Genomic DNA, 27425 nt, shown 5'->3' with positions numbered 1-27425 from the left:
CTTTTTGCAACCCTGAGAGCGACCAGATACGATGCTTTCAGTGCGTTTTCATTTATTTTTGCACTCTTCCTCATGGTAGCCTGCTGTCCTTTGAAATCACGCAACATCTGTTGCATGTACTCAACGGGTTTGGCCTTCAAGTGGACGTGATGCGTCTCCATATGCCGCGTAAGTTTCGACGGCTTCATAGCTTCATTACAGAGAATTGTTGAACATACGAAACACAGTGGTACCTCCTCTCCTGCTCTGTCTGTCGTCACTGTGAATCCATATTTAACATATTCCTCATTGTATTTTCTTTTTCGTCTTTTTTGCGAAGTTGACGCTTCGGAAGCCTGTCCTTGCCCTATCGTGGCGGCCTGTCCCTCTGTCGTGGCAGCCTGACCCTCTGTCATGGCAGCCTGTCCCTCTGGCACTTTCCTCACTACAAAACGATCCATTGGTGCTAGATATATAGCTAGACTAGTACATATGTAACAAATGTTTGCTGTACTACAACCTATCTTAAAATACTCTCGTCGGCTATGCTTATAAATGTGTGTCAACTTTGCTCGCAAGACTGTACGTAATGAATAATAAGTGAGGTTAGCGACGCAACTCATTACCATTAGCGAATCACAGGCTACCATAGACTGGATAGGCGCAAGGCTACATTCTGTCAGCTTGAATTTCCTTTATATTATTTTAAACATATTTTTCACGATATGTAACGGTATTCTGGAAATGTGTTGAAATATCAAAGCGAATTTATATTAAAAAAAAACAATGGTGAACTGATCAACATAGGCTCTTGTCACGGACCACATGCAATGCCGCCGCGGACCACCAGGGGTCCGCGGACCACCGGTTGAAAACCCCTGGATTAATCAATGAAAAAATAAATGAATGTTCATTTTTGTTGAAAATCTATCCTGAGGAAATTAGCTTCCGGGCTAATGTTGTACAGCTTGCTACAGCTCTGTGAAAAACCTCCTTTCAAAAGGAAGTAGAAGTGATGAGAGATTATTTTGAAATCTTTTTAATAGCTTTTTTTGGCATAGCTTGGATGTGAAGAACAAAAACCAACTCTTTTCTTAAACTTATAAGGATGATTTTAACAAGAAGTACAAGCTGTAAGTTAAAACAAATGCCAACATGCGAGTCTCCCACACACTTTGGCCATGCTTTAAAACGGAACAATAAAAATTAAATAAAACCTGACTCATCTGCATCTCACTTACACGGAGCACCCCCACCACAGATTTCAAACCAGAGAGATGAATCACTTGTATGAAAAAGAGAAACCCCTTTGATCTTACCATGTATGCTACATATGCAACAGGATCAAATGTAAGCAGGTCTAGAACACAGTTATGCACTATCACAGTCAGAGCTCTTTGTTAAAATGTCACTAACTACAAAAAGGTAAAAGTCGTTCCCATGCCATTCGCAGTGTTTCACAAATGGCTCGCTGAGGGAAGTGAGCAACTAAATATCAGTCTTTTGTTTGGCTGCCATTTAATGCGATGAATCACCAGCCGCCCCTCTGCTGTCGCTGTCAGATATGCTGTTATCTCGCTGGAGGGGACAGTCGGACACCAGTCAGAGACCGGTGGAAGATGCGTTTAATCACCGGGCAGCTTTTTGGATGACTGGGACCGATTTCAGCTGGCCAATTTGCGGATGTTGCTGAGGAGTCTCCGGCTGTACTCCCTGTGGTCCACCGGCTGCACCTCCATCACCGTCACCTTCACTCGACTCTCATCCTGAGGAGGGAAGGAAACATTTCAGACACCTCTAGACTCCATGATCAGCAACATTCAAGATATAAACATAGCATAATGTATTTAATGACACATCTCTGTCAGTTAGTGACTTTAAATCATCAAGCCTAAATCTGGGTTGAAGGAGCGCTTCACACCCAACAGTTCAGCTATGTTTCTATCGATCACACTGTGGAAAGTCTCGGTCTATACGACAATGTTTTTGGAATAGTCATGGTTATAATACAATGCATGTGTGTGGGAAGTAGTGAGCATATAACTGGATAAATGAGGCTTGGTTGTGTCCCATTATAAAGTTCTGAATGGATGTTTTGCTGTTCTTAAACATGGCCCGCTTTTACTTATTTTCTATTGTTTTGTTCACAAATGAAAGGTGAACTGATAGAAATAACTGATATACAGGTGATAACTTTCGGGGGTTAAGTCATTGGCACCAGTGTTAGCAGCTTCTGGTAGCTTACTGAACGGTTTGTCTGCTGTTGGCTGGTCATCGGTGCAAACAGAAATATACCATCCCAACTTATTAACACAGATCTGTATTTTTTATTTGAATAACTTTGATTTTTTTCAGATTTTTAAATGTATATTCTTTGCGCATGCTCTTTTATCTAATAGTGTTTCATTTGACGCCTTTTTTTTGTATCTATCTTCACTTTTGCTGTAAATGTCCCCTCTGTGGGAGGAATAAAGGTGCTCCTGATTCTGATTATAGGTATTTTCTTCATTAACTGGAGAGTGAAACACGTTGGTCCGACTCCCCTGGCAGGCAAGTATTGTCTTTTTTAATATTACCACGAGTACCACGGGTGAGAAAGCATGTATAGATCAGCATTTGTTTTTTTCACAGTGACAAATCTTTCTATTGATACTCTAACTGTCACTATTTCTCGACTTCACACATGGAAACATCACAAGCTTGTTATTGTTAATAAGACCATCACATTAGTATTAGTCATGGCGTTAGCTCGGGGATAAAAGCATATTCAACAATGTTTATACATTGATTTCTTTATCTGGATTGCTTGGTTCTAATGTATTTATATGTTTGAGAATATGATGGGATTTAGAAGTGTTGTCTTAATTGTTTTTATGCTATTAAACTTTATTAGATCTACAGAATAAAAAATGTGTGTGAAAGAGTTTAATTTTCAACCTCTAACAGTCAGAAAAGTAGATATTAAGTCTGTTTATCTTCAACTAAAAGAAAAACTGTAAAATGTATGTGCTTATGAAATGATCACACATATAGTTAAGCAGAGAAACACACAACTCAGTCTTGACGATGTGCGGTAACAGCGACTATCAGCAGACATATGCAGTGGTTTGTCAAGATCTAAAGTCCAATAAAACAACAATAGAAATGATTACACCTGAGTGACAATTCATTATTCATTCATTCATTAGCAATTCAGCCAGCATAACCAGCATCAATGATTTTATATTATACCATTATCTCACATGTGGTTCAACACCTCTGAGTTTTCAATTTGCATCTATCTGAGTACGGCAGGGAAATTACACTGTACGGCTACCATCGAGACAAAGGTTCCACTTGACAAAAGGTGACAACTTATTTAAAAATAATGGTCTTCCTAAGACGGGGAACTGTGAAAAATAAGGCTTGTTAATTAAATGTGCGTGGACTCACTTATTCCAATCGCATCTGGAGAAAACAATTACTCGGTGGCCACACGGTCAACCCCTATTCTCTGACTCGATCTCAGCAGGGGGGGTGACGTGATGTCATTCCTTGGAGAGTCACAGCCAATACACACCTCTTTATTCCCTTTGATGAGAAGGACTGCTTGTACTGAACACGAGGATCACATAACAATTTGAGGATTCCCTAAAACAATGACCAAGTTTCAAGTCACATGCTAAAATAAACTCAGCTGCTGAACATGGTAAACAGGTTACATGTTCATCATCAGATGTTGTTATTGCGTCTGCGACAACCTAAATGAGAACAAAGCACACAACGTCTCTGTACTCTTTTACTATATGCACGCTTTTTAATTAAGTTATATATGCGGACATTTGGCGCAGAGTTTCTATGCACAAACCGTATAATAAAGAAACAGCAATGAATGACAAACAGTCGAAATAACTGCTTTCATAAAGCAGGTGGAAGAGTATTAAGTAAACCTTTTCTCAGGGAAGCAGTGACAGGTTGCATTGACATTTGTTAAATGGAAAATAAGTGAATAAAGCTCCACTGGTTTTTATTTTTGAAAATACGTGAGGAAAAAAATGGAGGTAAAAAAAAGAAAAATGTAATTAAAGGTTCCATAGAAAGCATCTATCTGGTATTTGAAATTGTTCTCTGATGTCTACAAAGAAGGTATATAACACTGGTTGATCAAAAAAATGTCCAGATGCGGTTTTACAGGCCCATTTACAACCCTATGATTTGGTCCTAGAATGAAACAAGCTGAATGGCCTTATTTGGGGGCTCATTTAAATAATGATGATGAGCTCTGCTCTGATTGGCAGGTTTTCAAGGAGCAATCCGTGGCTGCCTCAGAGCCCACAGAAGTAAGCGAAGTTCGTGAAACTGTGAGAGATGAACCATGGAGACTATTGGCATCCAACCTTACATGTGTGAGCCTTTATCAGAGGAGGAAACCGAGGAATTTGAAGAACAGTCAGTTGGTCGGAGATTGGAGAGCAACGTTACGGAGTGGTAAGTGTGAGCGTTAGTGTTTCCATTAGCTGCATGCAAATGTGTATGCAAATGTTGGGGCTGGACTACCATAATGTAATTCGCCCGTTTTACCGCTGTGATATGCATATTCATGATTTGCACGTGAAGGAGGAAACAATGGTGTTTGAGGTTTGAGGTATGTCAGTTCAATGTACCAAACTCTCCTTATTCAACTATGCCAAGGTAAATACAGTTTTCATTCTATGGCACCTTTAAATTAACTAATTATTTCTGCTCTCCATCATTTCAGAAATCATGGGCTCTCTGGTGACCCCCCCCCCCCCCCATAAGACCGCTGGCTCCAAATGACTCTTACAAGCTTTATCGCTATTACGCTTAGACATTCGATAGGATGCAAAGATTTATGGTTGGGTTAGTGCCGCAATATCATTTGGTGAATCGGACCTTAATGGCAGCGGTTGCAACTCAATTATCTGTAGATGTGTCCCTCATAACATATTTACAAGCTTTATCATTTTCTGTTTATCTTATACAACTTCAAATGTGTTCACCTTCAGCCATTAAAGAAGCTCCTCCGCCTGTACAAGGACATGGAAAAGATCTTGAAGTGATGTTGAAAGGACTGCCAAGAGTGTGTTTTGTGGAGGAAGTGTGTGAAGTGTGTGTGGCTCTCAGTGTCCTGTCTGTTAACATAAGGCAGGAAATAACAGGCCCCCTCTGACACGAATGTATTCATAAATAGGCTAAATCAATTCATTCACATCAGACAGACGGATGCACTCCTACACAATCAGACATATGCACACACACGTTTGAGTTCCTCCTGCAAACAACAGGTACACACACACACACACACACACACACACACACACACACACACACACACACACACACACACACACACACACACACACACACACACACACACACACACATCTGCTTACATCCTGCCTCTGCATACATTAATAATAAAGTATAGAATCACACATTTAAGAAGAACAAGCATCCAGCCTGGGAAGGTTCGAGACTCAATATATTGCACCAAGTAATTTGTTTGTAATCAGATACACTTGCCCGAATTCTAAGCGCATCAAATGCAAATTTGATGTGGAAAATGCACTCATCTGTGCTACGCAAATTTAATCCTAGGGGCCAAATCTAATTTTCATCATCATCTGAAGTCCATTAATGCCACTATAAGATGAGAGGGAGTTCTACTGCACTGAAATCTGAACCACAAGTGGCTGATCGGCTGCACTCTCTTACCTTTTAGTGGGCTCCACTCTCATGAAACATGACAGAGCGAAGTATTCAGATATTTTAGGTCTGTTCAGATTTATACATTTGATCAATTGAAGGTTTAAACACATGTTGCAGGAGAAAGTTCAGCAGCTGTCCTCTGCGGTAACACAAACCAACAAACGTGGAAAATGTGACATCTTTCTTCTTCTGGCAACATCGTTTCTAATTATTGCTCATGGCTGTAGTGAACACACTGTGCAGTTTCAAAAATCACTTGATATGGCTCTTCTCCTACTGTGTAGTCCTACGTCCTATTTGGAATTAAAATAAATAGTTGTCTGTTTAAGATCAAACGTAATAGCTTTCAAACCTCCAAACTCGTGGACTTGCAGGGACTCCAGTGTGGATAAGGGGCCAGTACTGTCTGCCTTAATAGAAGCGTTTGTTGGATGGTTGGAAAAGCATCTGAAACGCCCTCCCTTCACACCTGTCTGACACCTTAATAGGGGGGTGCCTCATTGCTATAATTTCGGGTACTTTCTAAACCGGCAATATGACAATCAAATCCGCTTCCTGCAGAGCTGTTCAGGTGTGCGAAGATGAAAAAAAGATTTAAGGAACTTCAGCAGTCGGCCGAACAGTAAACAGCTTTGCCTTTCAATTACAGAAAGACAGAAAGTATATCGTATAAATGTTGTAATGACATTTAACTCACAGTTGTGCACTTCATATATTTTAAAATACATCTTCAGACATATTTGGAGAGTACATAAATCATGTATAAAAAATGTATATGACTTTTTTTAATGTATACTATTTGTTTCCATCCTGTTTAATCTATTTATGTGAAGAAGTTGAGTCATTTCACTTCAATAAATCTGCCGGAAACTGTAGCTCTCACACCTCCAAATGAAGTCTGAAAATCAAGAGAGAAAGGAAAGACTGGAGTCTCTGGCTGTGTTAGATTCAGCTATAGGCTTGTGCTGTTTAATATGTATACTCCATGGTAGAGAAAAGTTGGGGATTTTAGTGTATTGCGCTTGTTAAATAAAACAATTGGTACTTTATCATCTTTGCTCTGCCCTAAAATAACTTGAAATGTAGTTTATATGCAAGAAAAGAACAACAACTTTAAAATATGATCTTATGCACACTTCCTTTTCTCCTTCTGTGTCCTGGTTATGAAAAATGACAACGTTTTGTAACCTTATTAATCTTGCTAGGCTCTGACATTTTATGACATTGTTCTATTTTTATGAAAACAAAGTAGACTCAAAAGTATATGGTAAGGAACTATAGCAGAGGTAAAAAGAGGCTCTCATTTTTTATTCTGCCCCCATCTTTTTGAAAAAGCTATGAAGCAAGGTGCGAAGAAAAAGAGATCAGAATGTATTAATAAGCCGTGTGGAGAACACTTGTTCTGCTCACACCTCATTATCTGTACTTTGTGGCTGATGTTATTAACAGATGTTAGAACATTGTTCGTGTTAAACGTCAGATTTGTTTGACACATTTTCACAACATTACAAAAGTAAGACAATAATTAAAAGGTGAAGAAAACTAACAGATGTAACAGGATATGTTGATCCTGTTGACATCAATTACTAAAAATGTCACCAACACCCGTCTGACACGGCTCTACTGTTCCCTTTACATGTCTTCTATAGCTGTAGATTTGGTTCATTTTTAACTACAGCAGGGCAGATGCATTGCTGTCTTCGCTCACTTCACCTGAAATACAGACATGCAGTGCAAAACACAGACTTTAATGGCAAGTGCCGATTTAGCCTTGTATTCCATGAATGTATGAGCTTGCCATGTTAACCTGATTTGGGTTGGGTTTATGTATTTAGGTGTAAAGGTGGTCATTATTATTAAAACCTAATTTTAACTAGCTTTCTTAATTTAATTGCAAAAACTGCATCCACTTATTTATACTATGTTTTATTGTTTATATCATTGATTTATTGCGTGCGTTTTTGTATGTTTGGTTGCTGACTTTGTATGAAGTAAGGTCATTTTGACTGTCAGGAAATGCAACATCAAATAAAATGTATGTAGTGTGTAATTATAAACCGAATAAAATGAACACACATTTGTTTTGAACATGACAGAGCGGCTCAATCAAATGTTAGCTTATTTAAAACTCCTGCAATAATACTGCTCACATTATTTTTTCTAAATTGATATGTCCGCAGTCTGTCCATCTTGCACTTAAGGCCCAGATTGCCCAGAAATCTGCTGTAGACATCAATAGTTATCAGTGGATGATTGATGCTCGTACCTCATGACTCTTCCTGTAATGCAGCCCTTAGGACTAACTCAATTTTGAGCTCCTCTACTTGTAAGACTGCAATAAAATAAGAAAGGATCAGTATGTTGTTTGTTGTAAACAGTATTCCTGCATTGTGGGATGAAATAAAAAAATGCTTTTTCTTGTACAATGGTACGGAGCAGTGGTATGTTAACATTTAACAACTCCTCATTGAAAACTCTGAAGCACTGCTCATGAACTCTGCATAGCGTTCCTTGTAGGATTCCTTGAGGTCAGGACGGTTCAGAGCTCATCCTACATCTCAATCATTCCACACAGACTCTTGGTATGCGCCCGTGGTAGCAAATTAGCCTCTGAATAATTAAGCTAATTAGGCTTAGACAGACAATAGCTAAATGCTAATTAGTGCCTAATTAAGAGAAATGAATCCACAGCTGTATTTGTTTTCAGTTATCCATAGTGCACTTGCTACATAACAAGTCCCTCGTCAGTGTGATACTAATTGAAATGATTTTAGATTGATGTTGTGTTACAGTGCGTTGTGATTATATTGCATATTGCGCATCTTGTTTTGTGGCGTTGCATGCTCGGAACCATAGTAAGCTGAAGATAATAACCAAAGACAATCTGGTTATTACAAGTTCACGGATGGCATGCAGCCCATTAATTAAAAAAAAAAACACACCTCATGCATCATTCTTTAGCACCAGGGGAAGCTTCACATAAATCAGTGAATGTTCCTTGTGGAGTTTTTTTTCATCAAGAGAGCTCCTTGTGAACCCATTTTCCACCACGGCCTGCAACGAGATCATCTTAAAGGTTGCTACAGATTAGTTTAATCACTGTGCCAATCAAAATACTAAAGCGTTAAACACTGCAAGCTCTGCCTTCTCATGTTGTTGTCAACATTCAGAGACCAAAAAACAGTTTTCTCTGCCAAGACAGAAGCTTGTGGGATTGACAAATATTAAGTGCTGCCATTTGTAATTACAAGTACTTACATTTTCATCACTTAACTGTGGTCATATGAAAGGAACTGCTTAACAAACACATACACACACAGCTGAGGTTTATATATTGCAGATGTTCGAACTTCCTGGTTTGATTGTGAAATGAAATCGACCCTAAATGAGACCATTTACTGTTTTTACAACAATGCCACTTGTTTGCAATCCTGGTTATTTTAAAAGCCCATTTTTCCAGATCCATTATTAGTGTACCGCTGCTGCATTTGTTGAGAACAGTGATAAGAACAGGCGTGCAATAACCAATCACCGTGGCCTATTCCTGCAAGGCAGAGATCACTGAATTCTTCTCACAGCTTGCAGGACAATGACGGGAACCATTGTATGTCATTACATTCAGCTTTTTTATTCCTGGGAAACTAAATTGCCTCGCATTGTATCAAATTCTTTTGTGCTCCTGTTTATAGCTACTTACGTTGTACGTCTCCAGCTTGACTCGGTTTCTGAAGATGTGGGTTGTAAAGTTGACTTTCTGAAAGACTTCATCGAATGCAGCCTCATCCTCCGGAGCACACAGACAAAAGAAAGACAAGGTAAATACAAAACCACGGCCACACTTCTACAGGAAGCAGTCTGTTATGGTTAGACTTCCTGAAGAAATGTGTTGAAGTCATTTTTGTGTCAGAAAGAAACAAACTAGTTAGGGGAGCGTGTGTTAGCATAGAATATGTGTGTGTGCGTCTCTCACTGTGTCTCTGAGCTGTCCCAGTGTTTCTGCACTGTGACCTAACAGGGCCTCAGCTGTCTCCTGGAAGCATGTCACCCACTGGTTATCCCCGAAGTCTGCTAAGTTGGCCTGAGAGTCAGACAGACAGAGAGGATAAAGGGGCGAGAGATTATTCATGTGTGTGCCTTTCAGTGTGTGTTATCAGAGAAGTTCCTCAAAGTCAACGGCACTGCACGAGTGAAAAACAAGCATTAGTGATGTACACTTTATCCACTTTCAGCTTACAATAAGTAGGAGTATGTATTTGAAGTTGGGGAACTCTCGGTCACACTTCTCGCAGCGGTACATTCCGTTCTGTTGGTCGATGACCTTCTTTTTGCAGTCTTCAGTGGGACAGGCCTGGTACAGACAATTATCCTTACGAGTGTACAGTATCGTCGCCAGGCAGCTGAAGTAGTTGGCCTGAGATGAGAGAAGAGCAAATCTTTTTATGGGGATGGATTTCGGTAGTTTGTTTTGATCTCAGAGCTCTAACTCCTGCAATTTGAACGTCAAAAAGGCTTCATTTGCAGGTGCTACCCACCCCCCCCCCCCCCCCCCCCCTAATTAAATTATAGAATTTTTTTTGCTGCAATGTTCAACTTATTTTACACAAGGTAAAACCCTGTTGCTCCTGCATGGAGAATATGAACGTGGATGTCTGGTCGATTGTCCTGCCACCTTAACAAAACGTTTGAGGTGAAAGTGTTTCATTTTGGCCACAGTAACTGCAACAGGGACATTTCTCCAACGGGAGCTATGAGGAAAGACACCGACCTTTAAGGTTCAAAATGAACAGGTCAGAACAAGACACATCATCAGTGTTTGTTATGTAGGAGGGTACATTTTGGTAAGGGAACAAGGCGCCATGTGGCTCAGGCTGTACGAACGCAATGAGTAATCACAAGTCAGCGGAACAACATCACAAAACAGTGGTCGGGAAAGATGAGCTATTTTAGAACATGCTGCACTTCTAACACTTCTCTGATCGGGCTTAACAGCAGGGAAGCCATTGTTTTTAGAATGATCAAAAACACATTTCAAAGGGCGAAGAAAACATCTGTAATAAACTTGGGATGATCAAGTGTGTCTTCATGGCTGCCACTTGGCGACTTCAGGGCAATTCTACAGTTAGGAACCTTCCCGAGCAATAAAGACTGTAAGGCATCCAATAAATCAAGGGTCAAAAGGATTCAGTTGGAATTTGATTGTACAATCATTATTTGTATTTTTAAATCATAACTTTGAAACAAACATGTCATTACACTAAAGCCAATCAAAGTCTATCAAATAAACAAACAATTAAAAAACAAGGAGGAGCAGAAGAGCTCATTCTAGAGCAGACAGGAAATCCTTCAAGACTTTTAATTAATTTTAATGCGAAATAAATAAGCTGCTTAGGGTGCAAAGAGAAACGTTAAATAAAATGAGAGTAAACTTCGATCAAACTTGGCATCATCAGTAAAACTGTTGCCAACGAGTCAGTCCAGCTGGTAGAAGCACGCTGTTTACACATCTCTATTTGACTTCCAAACAATCTTGGAACGGTTTGAAAACAAAGCAGGGAGAGTTTGAGAGGTTTTTGCATAATGGATGCAAGATGAGACGATTCTCTCTCTCCCTTTCTAATACATAAATACAACAGGTACACACACACACACACACACACACACATGCACCACTAACATGCACGGCTTTAGGCAAACACCCTAAACTTAATCAGTTGTGAATATAAATTGAAGTGCGCACAGTCAAACAGAATCAAATTTCAATCCAGCGGGTGGCAGTAATTTAAACAGATATTAGCACCTAAAGTGGCAGAACTCACACCGTGTAAAATCAACAGCAAAAAAGTAACAAAATGCTAATTCTGGGGGAAAAGATGCTATTCTCTCATCCTGTGGAGAGGCACAGCATTCCATTTCCATAAATATAAATATAGAAAATGCGTACAGCAGCTGAACCATGTGTCATTGGGAAGAGGCACACGTGTACACGCCTGCATTCAAACAGACACGTATGGATATAAATAACCACAAAGCGATAAATACGACAAACATAAACGTGTAAGAAAATGCAGAAAATTCATTTTCCTGGATTCCCCAGAGGCTATCTTCTACCAGGAGAGCGGGCCTTGAACAAGATGTTGGAATTACAGCCAGCATTTAAAATGCATTCTAAACAACAACTACAAGCAAGAGCTGGGCCAGACTCATTACTAATGTTGGCCTAAATGCGTCCATCAAAGACTCTCTCTAGGACGCTGGCCAACTTAACACACTGACTGAGCAATGCTGCTTTCTTTATACAACCCACAAATGCTGTACAGTGTTCACAAGGAGCATTAAATATGAAAAGTCCATAGTGTTTTCTGCATCCCCCGTGAGATGTTTGATGTTGCCCTGCGTCCCCACGACCTCTGCAGATACTTCTGTCAGACTTGGAGCTATCTGACACTTTTTTTCCCGCCAGCCATCACTGACTCACAGCCTCATAATCTTTCCATCTACCAGCACCAATGCCACACAGCAAGGACCCCTCAGAAACACTTACTAAGAAGGTTTCTTTAATTAGGAGAATGTCTCCCTTAAGCAACAGCCCTCTCCCCGTCAACATTGCTCTCCCATGCTTCCGCCCGCATGCCTGCCTCATCATGTTTTGCAGACATGGGCAGATTGGAGCGCTAGAAGGCTTAAGAGGTGGTGAGGCGGTGGGAGGGGAAGGTGGCAGGAGGGTGAACACGGCAGGAAGGAAGAACACAACACCCTGTTGAAGGCTCCGGAAGTTGGCAGATGCTACAGAAAATGTGAGGATAAGAGGTCGGAAGTATCTGGACCGTAGTGCTTCCATCACGTCCCTCTGAAAAGATCCTGTTCTTATTCTGTTTTTTTTTCTGTCACTTTTTGTATTCCAGCGTGTACATCGAAGCCGTGGGGCAAAAATATAAACCTTAAGAACACGGAGGAGAACCTAGAAGAGCAGCATGACAAACGCTGCACACAAGAAATGCTAAGAGACACAAAAATAACCGAGAAGACTTACCTGAAGATACACACACACACACACACACACCCCTCTAACATTCTGTAAATAGTTTTCATTCTTATCACACCAAATCCCTATGTCACCTTCTGGCACCTAAATGCAATTAAAATTTGTATGTTGAAGGGCAACCAAGTGAAAATCTACTTCACATAATTGACGTGGCTGCACATGCCAACTTTAATGCTTGTCCCAAAACCCCAACACACACACTGCTGCATTAATTAGAAGTGGCTTGTTTATACACACACACACACACACACACACACACACACACACACACACACACACACACACACACACACACACACACACACACACACACACACACACACACACACACACACACACACACACACACACACACACACACACACACACACACACAGTGCCAATTGAGCAGGCACTTGCATAGAGGCAAACAGGTAGAATGTCAAATTAGATTCCTTCAAAGTATAAGCTACTGATTTGGCTTCCATTATTATTACCGAAGCTGCAGCCTCAGAGTGTGTGATTGACAACCTCCTTAAAGCCGTTCAATTACAGAAACGGTTGGGGGTACAGAGGGCAGAGAGAGAAAAGAAGAGAAGACTGATGGAATAGTCCTGAATGAAGGTAAAACACAGAGAAAGAGAGGAACGAAATCAGAGTTCTGAATTATTAACACATTCTCACCTTTCAACGTGAGCTAACTTTTTTCCTATTCGTATCTTTTTCTAAATAACTCTCGTCACCTCTCTCGTTCAGTCACCACCCTTCATACCGTTGTAGCTTATTGTTTTGTTCTCTGTGGCCTTGTTTCCTTACATCCTGCTACACAGGTTTGTAAGTGACATGAATTTTAAGTGTCTGGATTTCCTACCCGGCTCTCAATCTCCCACGTTCTCCGTCCGCACTACTTCCCTTCTGGTAATGTTATGCCCTGTAGGCTTCCTCAAACTCCAACACATAATTAGAAATTTTCATTAGAAACGACATTGATCTTGAAGCTATCCCTAAGTGGCTTCTAATTAAACTTGAGGGATGAGGGACACTAGTCGGAGATAAACCTAATTAATTAGAATGAAAGTTTATGAGTGGCACGTACCATCACATTCCCTTTACTTTTAGTGACAGCCTCGCATAATTCTGTACGATGACATTTCTTAAAAATGGCACAAGGTTTAATTTCTCACACATGCCTCCAGCGGCATATGGAAGTTCAGCCCGTACTGCTAATATGTGAGCATCACTATCTGCCTCCCACTGCTAAAACAGGAGAACCATGACTTTAATCCGTCAAGTCGTAGAAAGTCACAGTTTCAAACTGCTCTATTTACAATGAATGGAAGACTGGCTGTGGATTCGAGTTGGGCTTGATGCTTACATTCAAAGGAGATGGACTAAATCCTGTCTGCTCACAGAAAATCTTCTTTTTAAAGAACAGGCCATCAGTGTAATCGCTATATGGCTAAACAATCCCCATACAGCTGTTATGTCCTATGACTCTGCAATATTTACCTTTTTTCCTAAAAGCCAAGAGTTGAACTCAGCCGTGGGTCATACTGTATATGTAGCTTAAGGAAGCACAAGCCATAGTTACAGCATGCGAGTGAAATGTGTCAAGAAAATCCAAGACTCCAGCTCTTGATGTTTTAATCCCTCAACACGATGGTTTTGATCCTGTGTGACTGCAAAACAGAAAAGCTGTAACTCTTTGATTTTCAAGGACTGACACCAAAGCCCTGTGTTTACTGAGCTCCTCTTACAACAAACTCTGCTCTACTGTAGCTGCGCTGGTCAGTGGTAAGGCTTTCTTTAAACAGAAGCGGCGGCCCAAGTGGGAGAATCTTTTTGTTAACTAACACTGCAGCGCAAATATCAATACTTATTTTTTGCTGTTACATTTCTACCAAATTAACTAAAGACCCCGTGTTCTGAGAATAACATTTGAGGAAGTCATCTAAAACCCAAATAAAACAAGGGAAACTGCTGGAGACACGGTTGTTTAGAGTTTTCATTGTGGGTCTTCCTTTCTGATCCCATAATGTGGACTTCCTGCAGGTCCTAAAACAATCTACAACCAAAGCCAAAGAAACATTAATACTGTAAATGCCAAACATTCATTAAAATGGAGACAAAGAAACACAAATTTACAATATCAACAATCTACCGATCAATATCAAATATAACATATTTCATTGTCCGTTATCAATCAGAATATAGCCTTTCATATCAAAAGGGTCTGGAAAATAAAATAATTAACCCTAATCTGTTTTATGGTATTTTTTCAAGGGTCAATTTAACCAAATTACCCCCAAAAAATAAAGCAGGTGAAAGTATGTACTTGTAAGTATTCATTTTACATGGCCGGACAGACATAGGCAGAAATAGAAAACCTTATATTTCTGTCTCTGTTGTAATTTGGGTGAGCTTATCCTTTGAAGACCTTCCTCTTCTGAAGGTCAGCAGTTTAATACTTCTTTAGATGGGTGACGTGCTACAGTATGTTGTTGTGTAAGGCTCTATGAACGCATATGCACTGCACCTTCTCTCCATGTCCCAGGTCTTCATTCTTAACTTCGCTCAGCGTTTTCCAGTTGGTCTTTGCTCTGCTGCCCGCTGCCCTCGTCTCTGTGAGGGATTGGCTGTCGAGCGCATAGCCTCCCTGGTCGTACCTATTGTGTGGACATGAGCACACACAGCACGTATAATATGTGTAAATAAAATGTATGCTCAAATGTCAGGCACACCAAAAACAACCGTGCATGCATTATTTAGAGCGTAAGGAGACAGGGGGGGAAGGATGAGTTTCTTCAGTGAAATGAAACAAAAACAGAGTGTGTGCTGAGCTGATTAAGCTACTGAAGTAACGCCAGCAATATCAGTCATCTGTTAACATGTAGAAGTGTGAAAGCAAATGTGTTTGTTTACATGCATGAAGGTGTGTTATATAAACAGACTTTCTCCGGTGATGGAGGAACTGCACTGTATCGTCTATTATCTAAAGAAACTGCCGACAGTCATGGCTGAGTTACTCCCTTAATCCCGTAACTGATATACAGCCACTGTATCCCGCAATCTTTTTTATCTGACATATGGCTGTCTATCATGGACAAAGGCATTATTCTTCAATTAGCTTTTATATTTACATACATTTGAGTCCCTAAATCCTGTTTCTTTGATGAGGCAGAAAGTAAAACAACGCTTGTCTCTCTTTCTTTTCGTGTACTCTCTTCCATGTATTAATTCATCTACCTTTTTAATATTCCCTTTAAAATCCTATTGCATCAGCGTGACTCCTGTTCTGTATTCAAGTGGAGCAGAACAATCTAATCAAGGCATCATCCAAATTCATCAGTTTCCCTCAATTATGCAGGGAAGCCTGGTCAAAACAATCTCACGTCGCCACAGGAACTAGAGTCAGACAGGCACGGTTTGTCTTTGCAAAGCGCACACCTATGATGATACAAAGAAATGAAAACCCTGCTTGTTCCTTTTCTTCACCGCTATTGCCATGTAAACTGGAGAGAGGAGCAAACAGAGAAGAATGAAAGAGAAATAAAAGGAAGATGAGGCAGTGTGGTTTTTTTTAGCCCTTTGAATATAAAAGTTGCATTGATCAGAGACTAACAGAACTTACTTTTTAAAAGAGTCATTAACAACAGAAAGAATGAACATAATAGGGTACCAACCAACCTATACATTTATGAGTATGTGAAAGCAGCTTTCAGTGTAACACACAAGCAGTAACATGCACACCAGGCATTGATATGTACATACACAACAGGAAGAAAAAAAATGCATTTATATTTCAGCGGTGGCCGTGCTTGGGAACAGCCTTAATGAGTGAATGAGTCATAATTTAAAATCCCTGCACAGGAACTGCTAATAAGAATCCAGTTTGATGCGGCTTACTGTGTGCCCATATTTCTGTGCACGTACAGTAGTAGTTCAGAGCGGAAATCCAGAAATATCCGTGTTCTGCTTTTTCTGTTATTCCCTCAATCCTGACTAGAGTCTTGCTAGGACTGGGGAGGCACATGCCACCAGTCCCTTGACACGTGCTCATCTGTGTGCTCGAGCATGTGGGAACCCGTGTAGGGCTGCACATGTTGGTCAAAACTGACTTTAATGGGGTAAACAATGAGCAAATGGAGGAAACCAGATGGACACTGCTGTTGTTTAACATCCCCCTATCTATATCCATACAACCAATGTATGTGTATGCAAAAGCATTTCTTTTTGCAATCAAATCTTTTATTTCTCTCTTTGTTTCCTGTTCCTCACTCATGTTCCTGTTGTGGTCACAGTAACCCACTTTGGTTGTTTGATAAACTGATCAATAATTATCGTGATTAGTTGTGTGTTGAGAAAGCGAGACTGCATGTCACTAACTGGCAGTCGGATAAAACTATATTCTATTTTACAGTCTTCTCTTGTAGCTAAATCAGGAAAAATGTAGTTGTATGATGACAAGTTTGTGTTAAATTGCAGTAGTTTACATCACAATTCCTGCAATTTAGTTATTGCACATGCAAACATCCCAGAGTCACTGCTGCAACTCTTTATCGCGCAGCCCTAGTGTTTACTTTCCATTTGAATAAATCTTAAACACAATCACTATTTTGTGACTCCTTTGGTCTACGTGTAACCCGTCTTGTGTGGTGATGTGGAAAAGTGACTGGATGTCCGTGGACAATTGTGTTTGTGTTTATGAATATGTTGAGTGAACAGCAGTGTGACTCACCAGGCCCGCAGACTAAAAGCCTCGGGTAAGTCAGGGTTGACCATGACTGTTGAACTGAACAAAGCTGAGAGAGATCTGCCCCCAAAATCCGACAGGCGAGCTCCTTTGACGGCCACCACAGGGTCTACAGCGCCGTCAAACTTCTCTGCCTGCAGAAAGAACAAACTGTGTCAGACAGTAAATGAGGGGAGAAAGATTTAGAACAAGAGATGATAAGGCAAGTTGTTTTTTTGTTTCTTATATGTGCAGTCTATTCCTGAAGCTTGCAGAGGGCAGAGAGTAATATGTGGTATAGTTTGCTTTTATAATTGGACAACCTACAAGTCATTTGAAAGTCATTTTTGGATTTGGGGAAAGAGGAGGGATTAGCTCTTGCAGATTGAATGAGCTTAGAGAAGAATAGTGCCATTTCATGCACATTCGAGAGTTATTTAGCCTTCAGCTGAAATCAGGGCCTCTGGTTCAAAACACTCCTGAAGGTCAGGAGAATGATTTGACAGATCCAAATTTTACAGCCCAGAAAACCCACACGCCTCGGTTCGCCAGAGCACACACAGATAATGTGCATAGATGGATGGGCACCTTCATAAAACACACTATTAATTACAGCCTGCTAAACAAGTTTTTATGATAAACCACAAATCCATTCCTGGATGTAGACAGAGAGCAAGGAGAGATTATAGTTATTACCTCCTCTCCCCACAGTGTGAGTGTCACCATTTTGCCAGTGGTGTCTATTAGCTGGAGGGTCCTCTTGGAGACTTCTCTGCTGGTCTTTGTGGTGATACGGGATACATCATCGGCACTCTTGCACACTCCAATTACATCTACAGGCAGAGAGAGTCATTTTATATCTCCATCTATAGATAGCTCATGAATATAGGTAGACAACAATCCAAAGAGGTAAGAAAGAGGAAGCAATTTTCTGTTATGTGCAGAGAGCCTTTTGATGAGTCCACATGGTGTAAAGTGTGAAAATACCCCCTGGATACACTACATAATATCAAGTGGTATCACATCATGAGCACTAAAGACCCTACACAGCGGAGAGGAGACACCCCTCTGATTTTGCCAGTTGTAGCAGACTGACATAAATGTCATAACATGCTGGCTAACACCCAGAACCACACTCAGAATCACAACAAACACGCTCATTCGTGTTTCCTGTCATGCTCAGGGACAAAACTTCATTCAGGATTACTGCAGCGATGAGCAGACACTGCTCAGCTCTGGGAAGGTGAAGAGCAGAGCCTAAAATGACTGAAATTAAGAATTTAATCAGAAGTCAAATTAACCCAAGATGTTCTTGTAGAACAAAAGGGGGTGTCGAAAGGTTACTGAAACAAAGCTAATAAAAAGACTGAATCAAATTCGTAAAATGATTTTGGATTATTATGAATGAACACATCCTAATCATAGAACCAAAGGTTAAATAGACGGTGTGTACAATCTCCAAGAAGCTGTTAGCGGCAACAACTTGTAATTTTACATGATGTTGAACCTAAGGGTGAAAAGATGCAGTTTTTGTTGTGAACAAGCAAAATATCTTTTCCATTCAAAGTTGCACTTTTTAAATACACTGTGTATGACCTGACAATAAACAACATTTTAATAATTTTAAAAACCTTTTTTTTATTGACTTGTTCACTTACTAGTGCAGCCTTCTTCCTTGCCGTTTTTACAGCATTGGAATTTCATTTCAGCCATCTATTGAGTTATGTTTTGTGTTGTGTGTCCTTGTGTGTGCACAATACACTCATAAAAGGGACCAATAGCACTTCTAGTGGTGACTAGACTCAGGGCCCCTTTAAATGGCAATGATTGAATTAGTGTTCATTAATTTTCTGTCCATCATCTCATGGTGTCACAACCAGTGCCCATTTATTATATAAAATGACTAGGCCTAATTACAATATAGATTTAGCAAAGCACTCATTCTCTAAACTTCATCCTCCTGGCTGCTACTTCTGCTAACCTTTCTCTAAACTCTCCCCCCTCCTCTACCTCCTCTCCTGCTCCGTGTCTGTGCCTTTTTAGCCCTCGATAATTCCATTATGATTGAGACGATGTCATCCACCTCTGAACTCCATTATCACCAGAGGAACAGGCTGACAGTTCTCATTACCATGTTATAATCCCCTATTTAACAAAAGGAGCAAGGAGAGAGGTAGTGGGGAGAGAGTGAAAGGAGAGACAACAGATGACACACACAGGACATGTAGTGCTGCCCCTCTGCGCCACGCAAACACACTCCAGCAGGTAAACCTCTTTCAGTGCATCTAAACACCGATGCTCCGCTGGCTCATAGCTTACACTCATTTGGTGATGCAACATTATTGCTCTGAACGTAAACCTACATGAATCATCCGCTCGGCAGGTTACAGTATGTGGTTTGCATTTCATTGCGATCATTAATTTAATCTCTAATATGGCATGTCGAACACTTAATTGCAGTACTGTACAATCCCAAGTGAAGTGCAATTTCACATCTGGGGGTGTGTGATAAAATGCACAAACTGATGGATGTGGTGAGAAATGCATCAGAGATTGCTATTTAAAATTAAGCTTCACTATAACACTCACTGGCCTTTTAAATTGTATAACTTGGCACATGGTCACACGGCTTGAAACTGGAATGTGATCAAGTCATTCTGTGATCAAATAGTTTCTATTTTGCAATCAAAAAGGTGTGTCTATTCATTTGGTTTAGTTTAAAAATGTTTCTTAAAGTTATCATTATAAAGTTGTTTGGCCGTATAAAGACACCATCCTTATAAACCTGTACTGAAACAACCATACACATTTAAATAATGCCCTATTCATAAATAAGCCATGTACTTGCATACAGAACAATAGCAGTTATAAATATATATACTCATTGCCACCATTGGGGCAAAGCCTGCAAGATAGTTCAGGCAGTCAACTCGAGCCCCAATGATACATTTGCACATAACTCCCCTCGCCACTCTTGCAACCAACCAAACGCAGTCTCCTAAATCTGCCGCTCTATTTAAGCTGTCAGATCTGCCTGCCTCTCCCTCGCTGGTGCTGATGCTGCCTCCACGCTGCTGCTGCTGCGTCCACGTTGACGATGCTCGCTTCCACCCCAGCATCCACCTGTAGGCTCAGGGGGATAATTATCTAATCATCACTCAATGTTCTTTGTAAATCTGTGGAGTGATGAGGCCTGAGCCTAGACTCCAAACTCAAACTATATGCTGCATCTAATAAACACAAATCAGAGAAACACGGGAGTCGTCTGACTGAACTACAGAAACGAACATCACTGTCATACCTGTTCATCATCTCACTAATAATATAGAGCCAATCACAATGTTTTTCAATACCAATCTACACTTTGGTGGTCTCAATTTCCCTGTCGCAGAGATAAGACATCTCTCTCAGGCACAGAGGGCAGGCATTGCAACTAACCTTTACAAAAACTGTGAATGGAGCTTTATCTTCCTTCCATCTCTCCTCTTTCCAATATGTCTGAATTAACCTTCACTCGGACCCCATCATAATGGGACAACTGGCACGAGAATGTCTATTAGCAAAACATTTTACCAGCTATATCTACAATGTGTAATTGCCTGAATTGATAGAGTAGATATAGAGCTGATCCAGCTGATACCCCAAATGTTCTACTACTGGCAGCCTGACCTAGCCAGCTTGTGGGTTATAAATGGGCCTTTCTATTTCTCCCTGGTAAAGATATTTTAGGTTCCCTGGGTTGCACGGTTGATCAATCACACTTCAGAATTGTTTTCGTTGTTCACAAAGTTTGAAGAGGGATTGAATCATCTCCTGAGCCCTCACCACAGAAGGATGATTGGCTGTGACACGTATCTATCTTAATCAGTAGATTGTTACATGTTTTCGAGACGCATTGAAGAACATGCGCTTGAGAGAGAGATGTCAAAACAAAACCCTTGCTCTGTGACACCTCATTTGCATTTACATTTGCCGTTCCCCCTAACAGACCTGCTCACTCACTATTACTGTATTATCTTTTACTGGTTGAATGCTAGAAATGAACTCATAAACTCTCATTGATGAAGTTCTTCTCTTACCCACGATGGTGTCGGTATCTCTGTTCTCCAGCTCTGCAATGGGCACAAAGGCACAGCTCACTGTAGGGATGCCCTGACTGTCATCACATGGCATGACGGATGAGTGAGCATGCAGGGTCATCTCGTAGTTGTTCTTCAGTGTGGTGAACTGTTTGTTGGCCACCTTCAGCGTAGCCTTAGAGATGTAGTACACCTACAGAGCACAGGAGAGCAAAGTCATAAAATCAAAGCTCATCAGACTGTGAAGTTAAAGCAGCTTAACCTCTCGATCGGGTAACCACTTTAATGACCTGCAAAGGAAAGTATTATTTTACAAAATGAGCCTCTGTTCCACCAAAAAATCTTAATAAGAAAGGAAAAACCTTCAGGTCCAACTGAAATGCGGTGTCATATCAGGCCCATCACTTCTGTAATTCACCAGAAAATAAGGGGCAGCTGAGAGCGAGTCTGCTAAACAGCTAAATTTAAACCTCAATATGCGAGGCACACTTCTTCATTTACTCCCCCAATCCTCCAATATTCCCCCTCTATCTCTCTGCCTCTGATTTTCTCTCTATGACTTGCTTGCTTTCCTCCCTCTCTCTCTCTGATTTACCCCACACAGAGATGAAGCTAATGTGATAAGCATTCTGGCCACCTGTCACACTTACTCCCTGTTCTGTCAATACTCTGATCACGAAGGGAAGATGGATTCATTCCTTTATTTATCTTTGGAGGCCAGAGGGCACAAATTGGATGTGGGTGTGTTGGGAGTCACTGTCAGCGGCTGATACCTGAGCCAGTGTGACGAGCAAAACGATGGTCGGGGTTAATTGAGTTATTAAGCTGTGGACACACGGAGTTGAGGAAAGAGCTTTAACATGTGTTCTACCTGTCGTTAATTTCCAAATGGCATGTTCAGGGTGAGCAACACCCATTTTAACACAAACAGCACACACTGGAAAAACCTATTTTTCTTTCTTGCATGAACTGACCATTGCTAATGCCTTAATGAGGGAAAAAAGGCAATACTCTGGTATACCGTGTACATGACTTCAAACTTCTCATTTTAAAGGCAGCATTATTTCTCTTATACGTTTTATTGTTAAAAGGAATTCTTAAATGTGAATTATTTCTTAAAATGTATGAATATTTTAAGGACCCTACCACACAACATAACATTATTGTGTAGAGTGGTCTTGCAGGCCTCCAGCATCAGCATCCGTTACATAACCTTAGCTGGAGCGGGACAGTGAAGCAGATCCTAGTCGACACAGGGTCTTGAATCCGGACCCTCTGGATGATAATGATAATGTTTGACTGATTTTAATCCTGGTTATAGTCAATATGATAAATACTGAATCCCAAAGGATTTGAGTTTATTTTATAAAACCACAGCTCATCTGAAGATCTTGTTGCTGGTTAGGCTTTAAAGAAATAAAAATAGATAATATGACAGTCATGTGAAATGAAAATTAAAAAGTGGGAATACGAATATATGGAACTTTGACTAAATAAAAGCCTGACCGAACGTTGTTTGCTGTCTCCACTAAGCGCTCGCCGTGTACTGGCTCCTTTACGAGGGGAGCAATTTTAGGTTAGGTTCAGAATAATCACATGACAACATTCGAATATTTTTTTGTAGCTGTAATCATCCCTCCACTCCATACTTGCTGTAAAGAAATATACTTTGACTACAGTCTAAGAGAGAAGTCACAAAATGAAGCGTCATTCTTGTATGTTTCGTTGTTTCTGTTGTAGGTTTTTCTAACGGACTGCAAGTCTGACAATACAGAAGATGAAGATGATGTGCAGAAATATGTTGTGATCATCCTGGAAGTAAAAGTGCCGGGACAAACCTTGGCAATAAATCACCATGTGACTATCAGGATTTTACAAAATGAAAACTGCGCATTTTTTCACCCCGTATTTCACCACAAAGTGAATGCTTCACTGCTAGTATGTAGAAAAGGAGTGAGCACATTGACCCAAAAACACAATAATGTCTGTCTCGATTACTGATGCTGGAAGATAAACTTTATAAACACATCCTGCATGGAGAACACAGCCTGCTGGACTGGAAGCCATTTCTACTACAATGACAATATTGATATCAGCAAACAAACAACAAAACAATCTCAACACATCAGACGTTTGTTCACACTGTTCCCAGCATACTCCTGGCCACATATGTCTTTCCAAATGCTCAATATGTCTCAAATATATAGCATATATTATATAGCAGTAAAATATGACATAATAAATCCCTTCCACAAAATCCTCTAATACTTGCCTCCGGCTCATCCATTGGTCAGGAATCCTGAAGGCATTAAAGGATTTTGCAGAAGGGTTTGTTAGGCACTCTTTTACCTATGATATATTTGTTTGAGGCATTATGTGCATAAAAAATGGATCTCTAAGCTTAGAAGCTTACTCTGCAAGTTGTTTGTGACTTTTTACAGCCTTTAGATATTGTCTTAATGTTGTCGACTTCATCAAAGAAATGAAATGGCTGCAATGCTTCAAAGCTCCTTCTGAAACAATGCAAATACAAACATTTGTTTGCAGTGTTCAAAGCTGGAATAATAATGTGGAACAAAAGAACTAAAGAATGTTTTTAAAGGAGAAGTTTCTGAAAACTCTTATCGCTTCCAGTGAGGATGGATGTGGGTGAGTGGGGGTCTGCTCACCTTGCCTTGCTCCACTAGAGAGAAAAACTTGTCCACTTCCTTGTTGAACGCTGTGATCTTGATTTCGCCCTGTTGAGCAGCACATTTCCATCATACAACATTTCGTAACACGGATAAAACCAAAAACAGCCATGTGTGACATATGTTTGACATGCGTGCACAAAACAGAAATTCAGGCCTCTCCACTCTTCTGCTCACACTCTCATCCAGAACATCAAAGGAGAAGAGCCTTCCATCTCCTCGAGAGTTACTCCAGGTGCGGACAGTGGACTTGTTGGTGACTCGGGCTCTGATGGTCCATCTAGGAATACACACAGAGGGTATTATACTGGATCAGAGCTTACAAAGCATATATCAACTAAATAAGGTTAATTACAAAATGTGCAATAAGTGATATTGTGGGGACTTAGCCCAAATGGACCTTTTGACAACGTTGAAGAACAAGTTTGCTGACCAGAGGTTTTTTTCAAATATTCTACTTGCAGAATTAACATGAATGCCTTACATGTAACTATTAAAAAGAAAAAAGTTGTCTTAGCCCAACACAGTTATATTCTTCAACTTAATTAAAAGTGTACTAGTTCTCAGGTCCTAAAAAACACTAAAGAACGCGGCACAGACACTATTAAAAGCTTTTCTTTGTTAATGAGCATCACAACTCTTACATAAGGAAACTGGATGAGTGTCTCCTTTTTTTTTTTCAAAGTTTCATGAAAGAAAAGAAGAAAAAAAAACACCCAGCAACTTTCTTTTCAAAGAGTGAACTAGGTGTTGTACATCTGCCAACTCGGGGATACATTTAAAATATGCCTCTTGTTCTGTTTTTAACAACAGCCAGCCTAGCTCTGCAGTTTATGCAGCAGTGAGCTTTCTGACTGCGTTGATAATTGTGCAGTTGAGGATATTCATACCATAACTTTGCCTGCAATTAAATCCCCTATCATGAGAGCAGCTGCTGGCCCAGAGTGAACCTCATTCCCTGCTCAGTATGGATAAGACTGCTGCTACACCAAGGTTTATGGCAGCCAAAAGCCAATTATACTCTGCTGTAGATGCTATTACTTAACAAAGGCAGAATGGGAAGAGAAAGCTGTGCAAATGGCCATATAAGACCATGTACACAAACACAGCATCCCACACACCCCGCTTCTCTTTCACGCTAACATACGTAGCAGAACACAGCTGCTGAAGTAATCTGTTTTACTCACTGTAGGTACTCCCCAACTTCAAAGTTAGAACAGTCATCAGTTTATTACAACACCTAGAGGCACAGTTAACTTTACAGCTTTCAATTTCAAACTACAATATCAGAGTTCATACATGAGAGAGAGCTGACAGGATACCTCTACTTCAACCTGGGTAAATACATCTAGCTATACGGTTCACTTGTCTTTTGTGGCCAATTTGAAAGCCAGAGACTTAAGCTAAATGAAAAGATAAGAAGCAAGAGGGGGGAAAAAAAACAGCAGTAAAATTGAACCCCGGAGGAGGAAAATAAATTGTCAGAAGAGATGGAGGGGGGGGGACGGGGACGAGGATGGCCAAATCCCCACCAGCGCAAATAACAGAATCAAAACCTCAGCAGCAGACCATAAAGACCCAGCAGTACCTGCCGTCAAAGTCTCGCCGTCTGAGGCAACATTGCTGATTTCATATCCATGCAGATGGGCTGAGTAAAGTGCACATGCACAAATCGCACAAAGATACACATTTTAAAACATGCCCCAAAGTGATTCTCTGAAATAGCAGCAAACAGAAAAGTAGAGTCACAGCATAAGAGGAAAAAGTTATAACGAGTGTAAGGAAACAAACATTATTTTCTTAGACTCTAGGAGGAAATGCAAGCAAGTCAGCTTCCTCGCAAAGTTAAGTAGTGTTTGAAGATTTGTAAAACTGCCATACGTACATGCATGTGAGAGCAGGCACATTTAGAAATGGACACACACTTAAACTTACTTGCTTTGGTAAGGGTTGAGGCTTGCTATTGGAAGCACTTTTGTTGAAGAACCTGGAGAACCGCTGCCACCCTTCGTGGGTGAAAACTTCATGGGGGACGTTTTCATGGGTGAGGCTTTCGTTGGTGAAAACTTGGATGGTGACGCCTTCATGGGAGAAAACTGAGATGGTGACGCCTTCATGGGAGAAAACTTAGATGGTGACGCCTTCATGGGAGAAAACTTAGATGGTGACGCCTTCATGGGAGAAAACTGAGATGGTGACGCCTTCATGGGAGAAAACTTAGATGGTGAAGCCTTTATGGGTGATGCCTCCGAGGGTGACATTCGCACAAAACCACTTCCCGTCCTCCTGGAGAAGAAACGTCTGCAGGGAAACAAAGTTAGATAGTTTCTGAATATGTGTAATCCATATTTACAAGATGAAAATGAAATAGTCATTAAAGATGAGTACATTTATTGAACAATTCAACTTTTCAAAACTTTTCAAAACGTGGTGCCCATCATGCAGACATGTTCAATCTGAAGCTGCTTTCCCAATCGTATTTATTTTCTTCAAGTTCTTGTACGTTCTGTAACAGCCCTTACAAAGTGTGTATTGTTGTGCACAGTATGTATGTAATTGGGAAATACTACTTTATCCAAATAAGGCACCTTTGACTTTCACCCTCTTGCTCACATATCTGATGTGCAAAGGACTGTGGGTCAGATGCATGTGTTCATCCAGGTATTTCAACCAATTGCATACAACAAACTGCGTATACAGACTTAGTAAATCTTTTTTCCAGGCAAATTAAATAGTATGGGAGTGTATGAGTTACTAAATAACCTCAAAGCACATGCAAAAGTTTCCATGAACAGTAGGTGAGGTTGACCACTTCATTTGACGATAAGGACACATAACCGGTAGAACACCTACAGGATTTTCCAAGAGGCAATGTGGAATTAATGAAACACCTCTAAAAATATATTTTAGCGATTATAAAACATTAGTGGTTGTACTGTTATCTGATTATTTGAGCGGCAGCCAAATGATAAACTGCCTGAGAAGATTAAACTCTCTGCACAGATCTCCCTGTAGAGTTACTAATGTGTAAAGTTTGAGCCAATGACAGTTTTTATTTAAGGGTAATACTGCCAATTACTTTACCTACAGTATGCCTTTCGGTCATTGGAAAAAGTATCAAATTTAAGTACATAATTCCTAGCCACAGTCTGTGTCTGAGTAAAATAAACTGTTTAGTGCGTTTCACAGCTTTCATAAAAGGTCATACGATTATT

At 40.4% G+C, this 27425-nt stretch overlaps 1 protein-coding gene across 1 annotated transcript in view; it reads right to left on the bottom strand.

Annotated features, from left to right (window-relative positions):
• Positions 1 to 1002: 1002 nt before the first annotated feature.
• Positions 1003 to 27425, bottom strand: part of LOC134870743 (replication protein A 70 kDa DNA-binding subunit-like) — a 32031-nt gene continuing 5608 nt past the window's right edge. The window contains exons 7-19 of the mRNA XM_063893123.1: positions 26486 to 26511; positions 26146 to 26411; positions 24388 to 24490; positions 24190 to 24258; positions 21521 to 21713; positions 18138 to 18274; positions 17448 to 17596; positions 15246 to 15375; positions 12230 to 12367; positions 9923 to 10099; positions 9659 to 9766; positions 9386 to 9472; positions 1003 to 1745 (exon numbers count right to left, since the gene is read on the bottom strand). Of these exons, the coding sequence (XP_063749193.1) occupies positions 1644 to 1745; positions 9386 to 9472; positions 9659 to 9766; positions 9923 to 10099; positions 12230 to 12367; positions 15246 to 15375; positions 17448 to 17596; positions 18138 to 18274; positions 21521 to 21713; positions 24190 to 24258; positions 24388 to 24490; positions 26146 to 26411; positions 26486 to 26511 (1685 nt within the window). The 3' untranslated portion in view covers positions 1003 to 1643. The remainder of the gene's footprint in view (positions 1746 to 9385; positions 9473 to 9658; positions 9767 to 9922; positions 10100 to 12229; positions 12368 to 15245; positions 15376 to 17447; positions 17597 to 18137; positions 18275 to 21520; positions 21714 to 24189; positions 24259 to 24387; positions 24491 to 26145; positions 26412 to 26485; positions 26512 to 27425) is intronic.

Source organism: Eleginops maclovinus, chromosome 10 (genome assembly GCF_036324505.1).
Source record: "Eleginops maclovinus isolate JMC-PN-2008 ecotype Puerto Natales chromosome 10, JC_Emac_rtc_rv5, whole genome shotgun sequence".
Lineage (NCBI taxonomy): Eukaryota > Metazoa > Chordata > Actinopteri > Perciformes > Eleginopidae > Eleginops > Eleginops maclovinus.
This window is presented reverse-complemented; position numbering and strand designations above follow the sequence as displayed.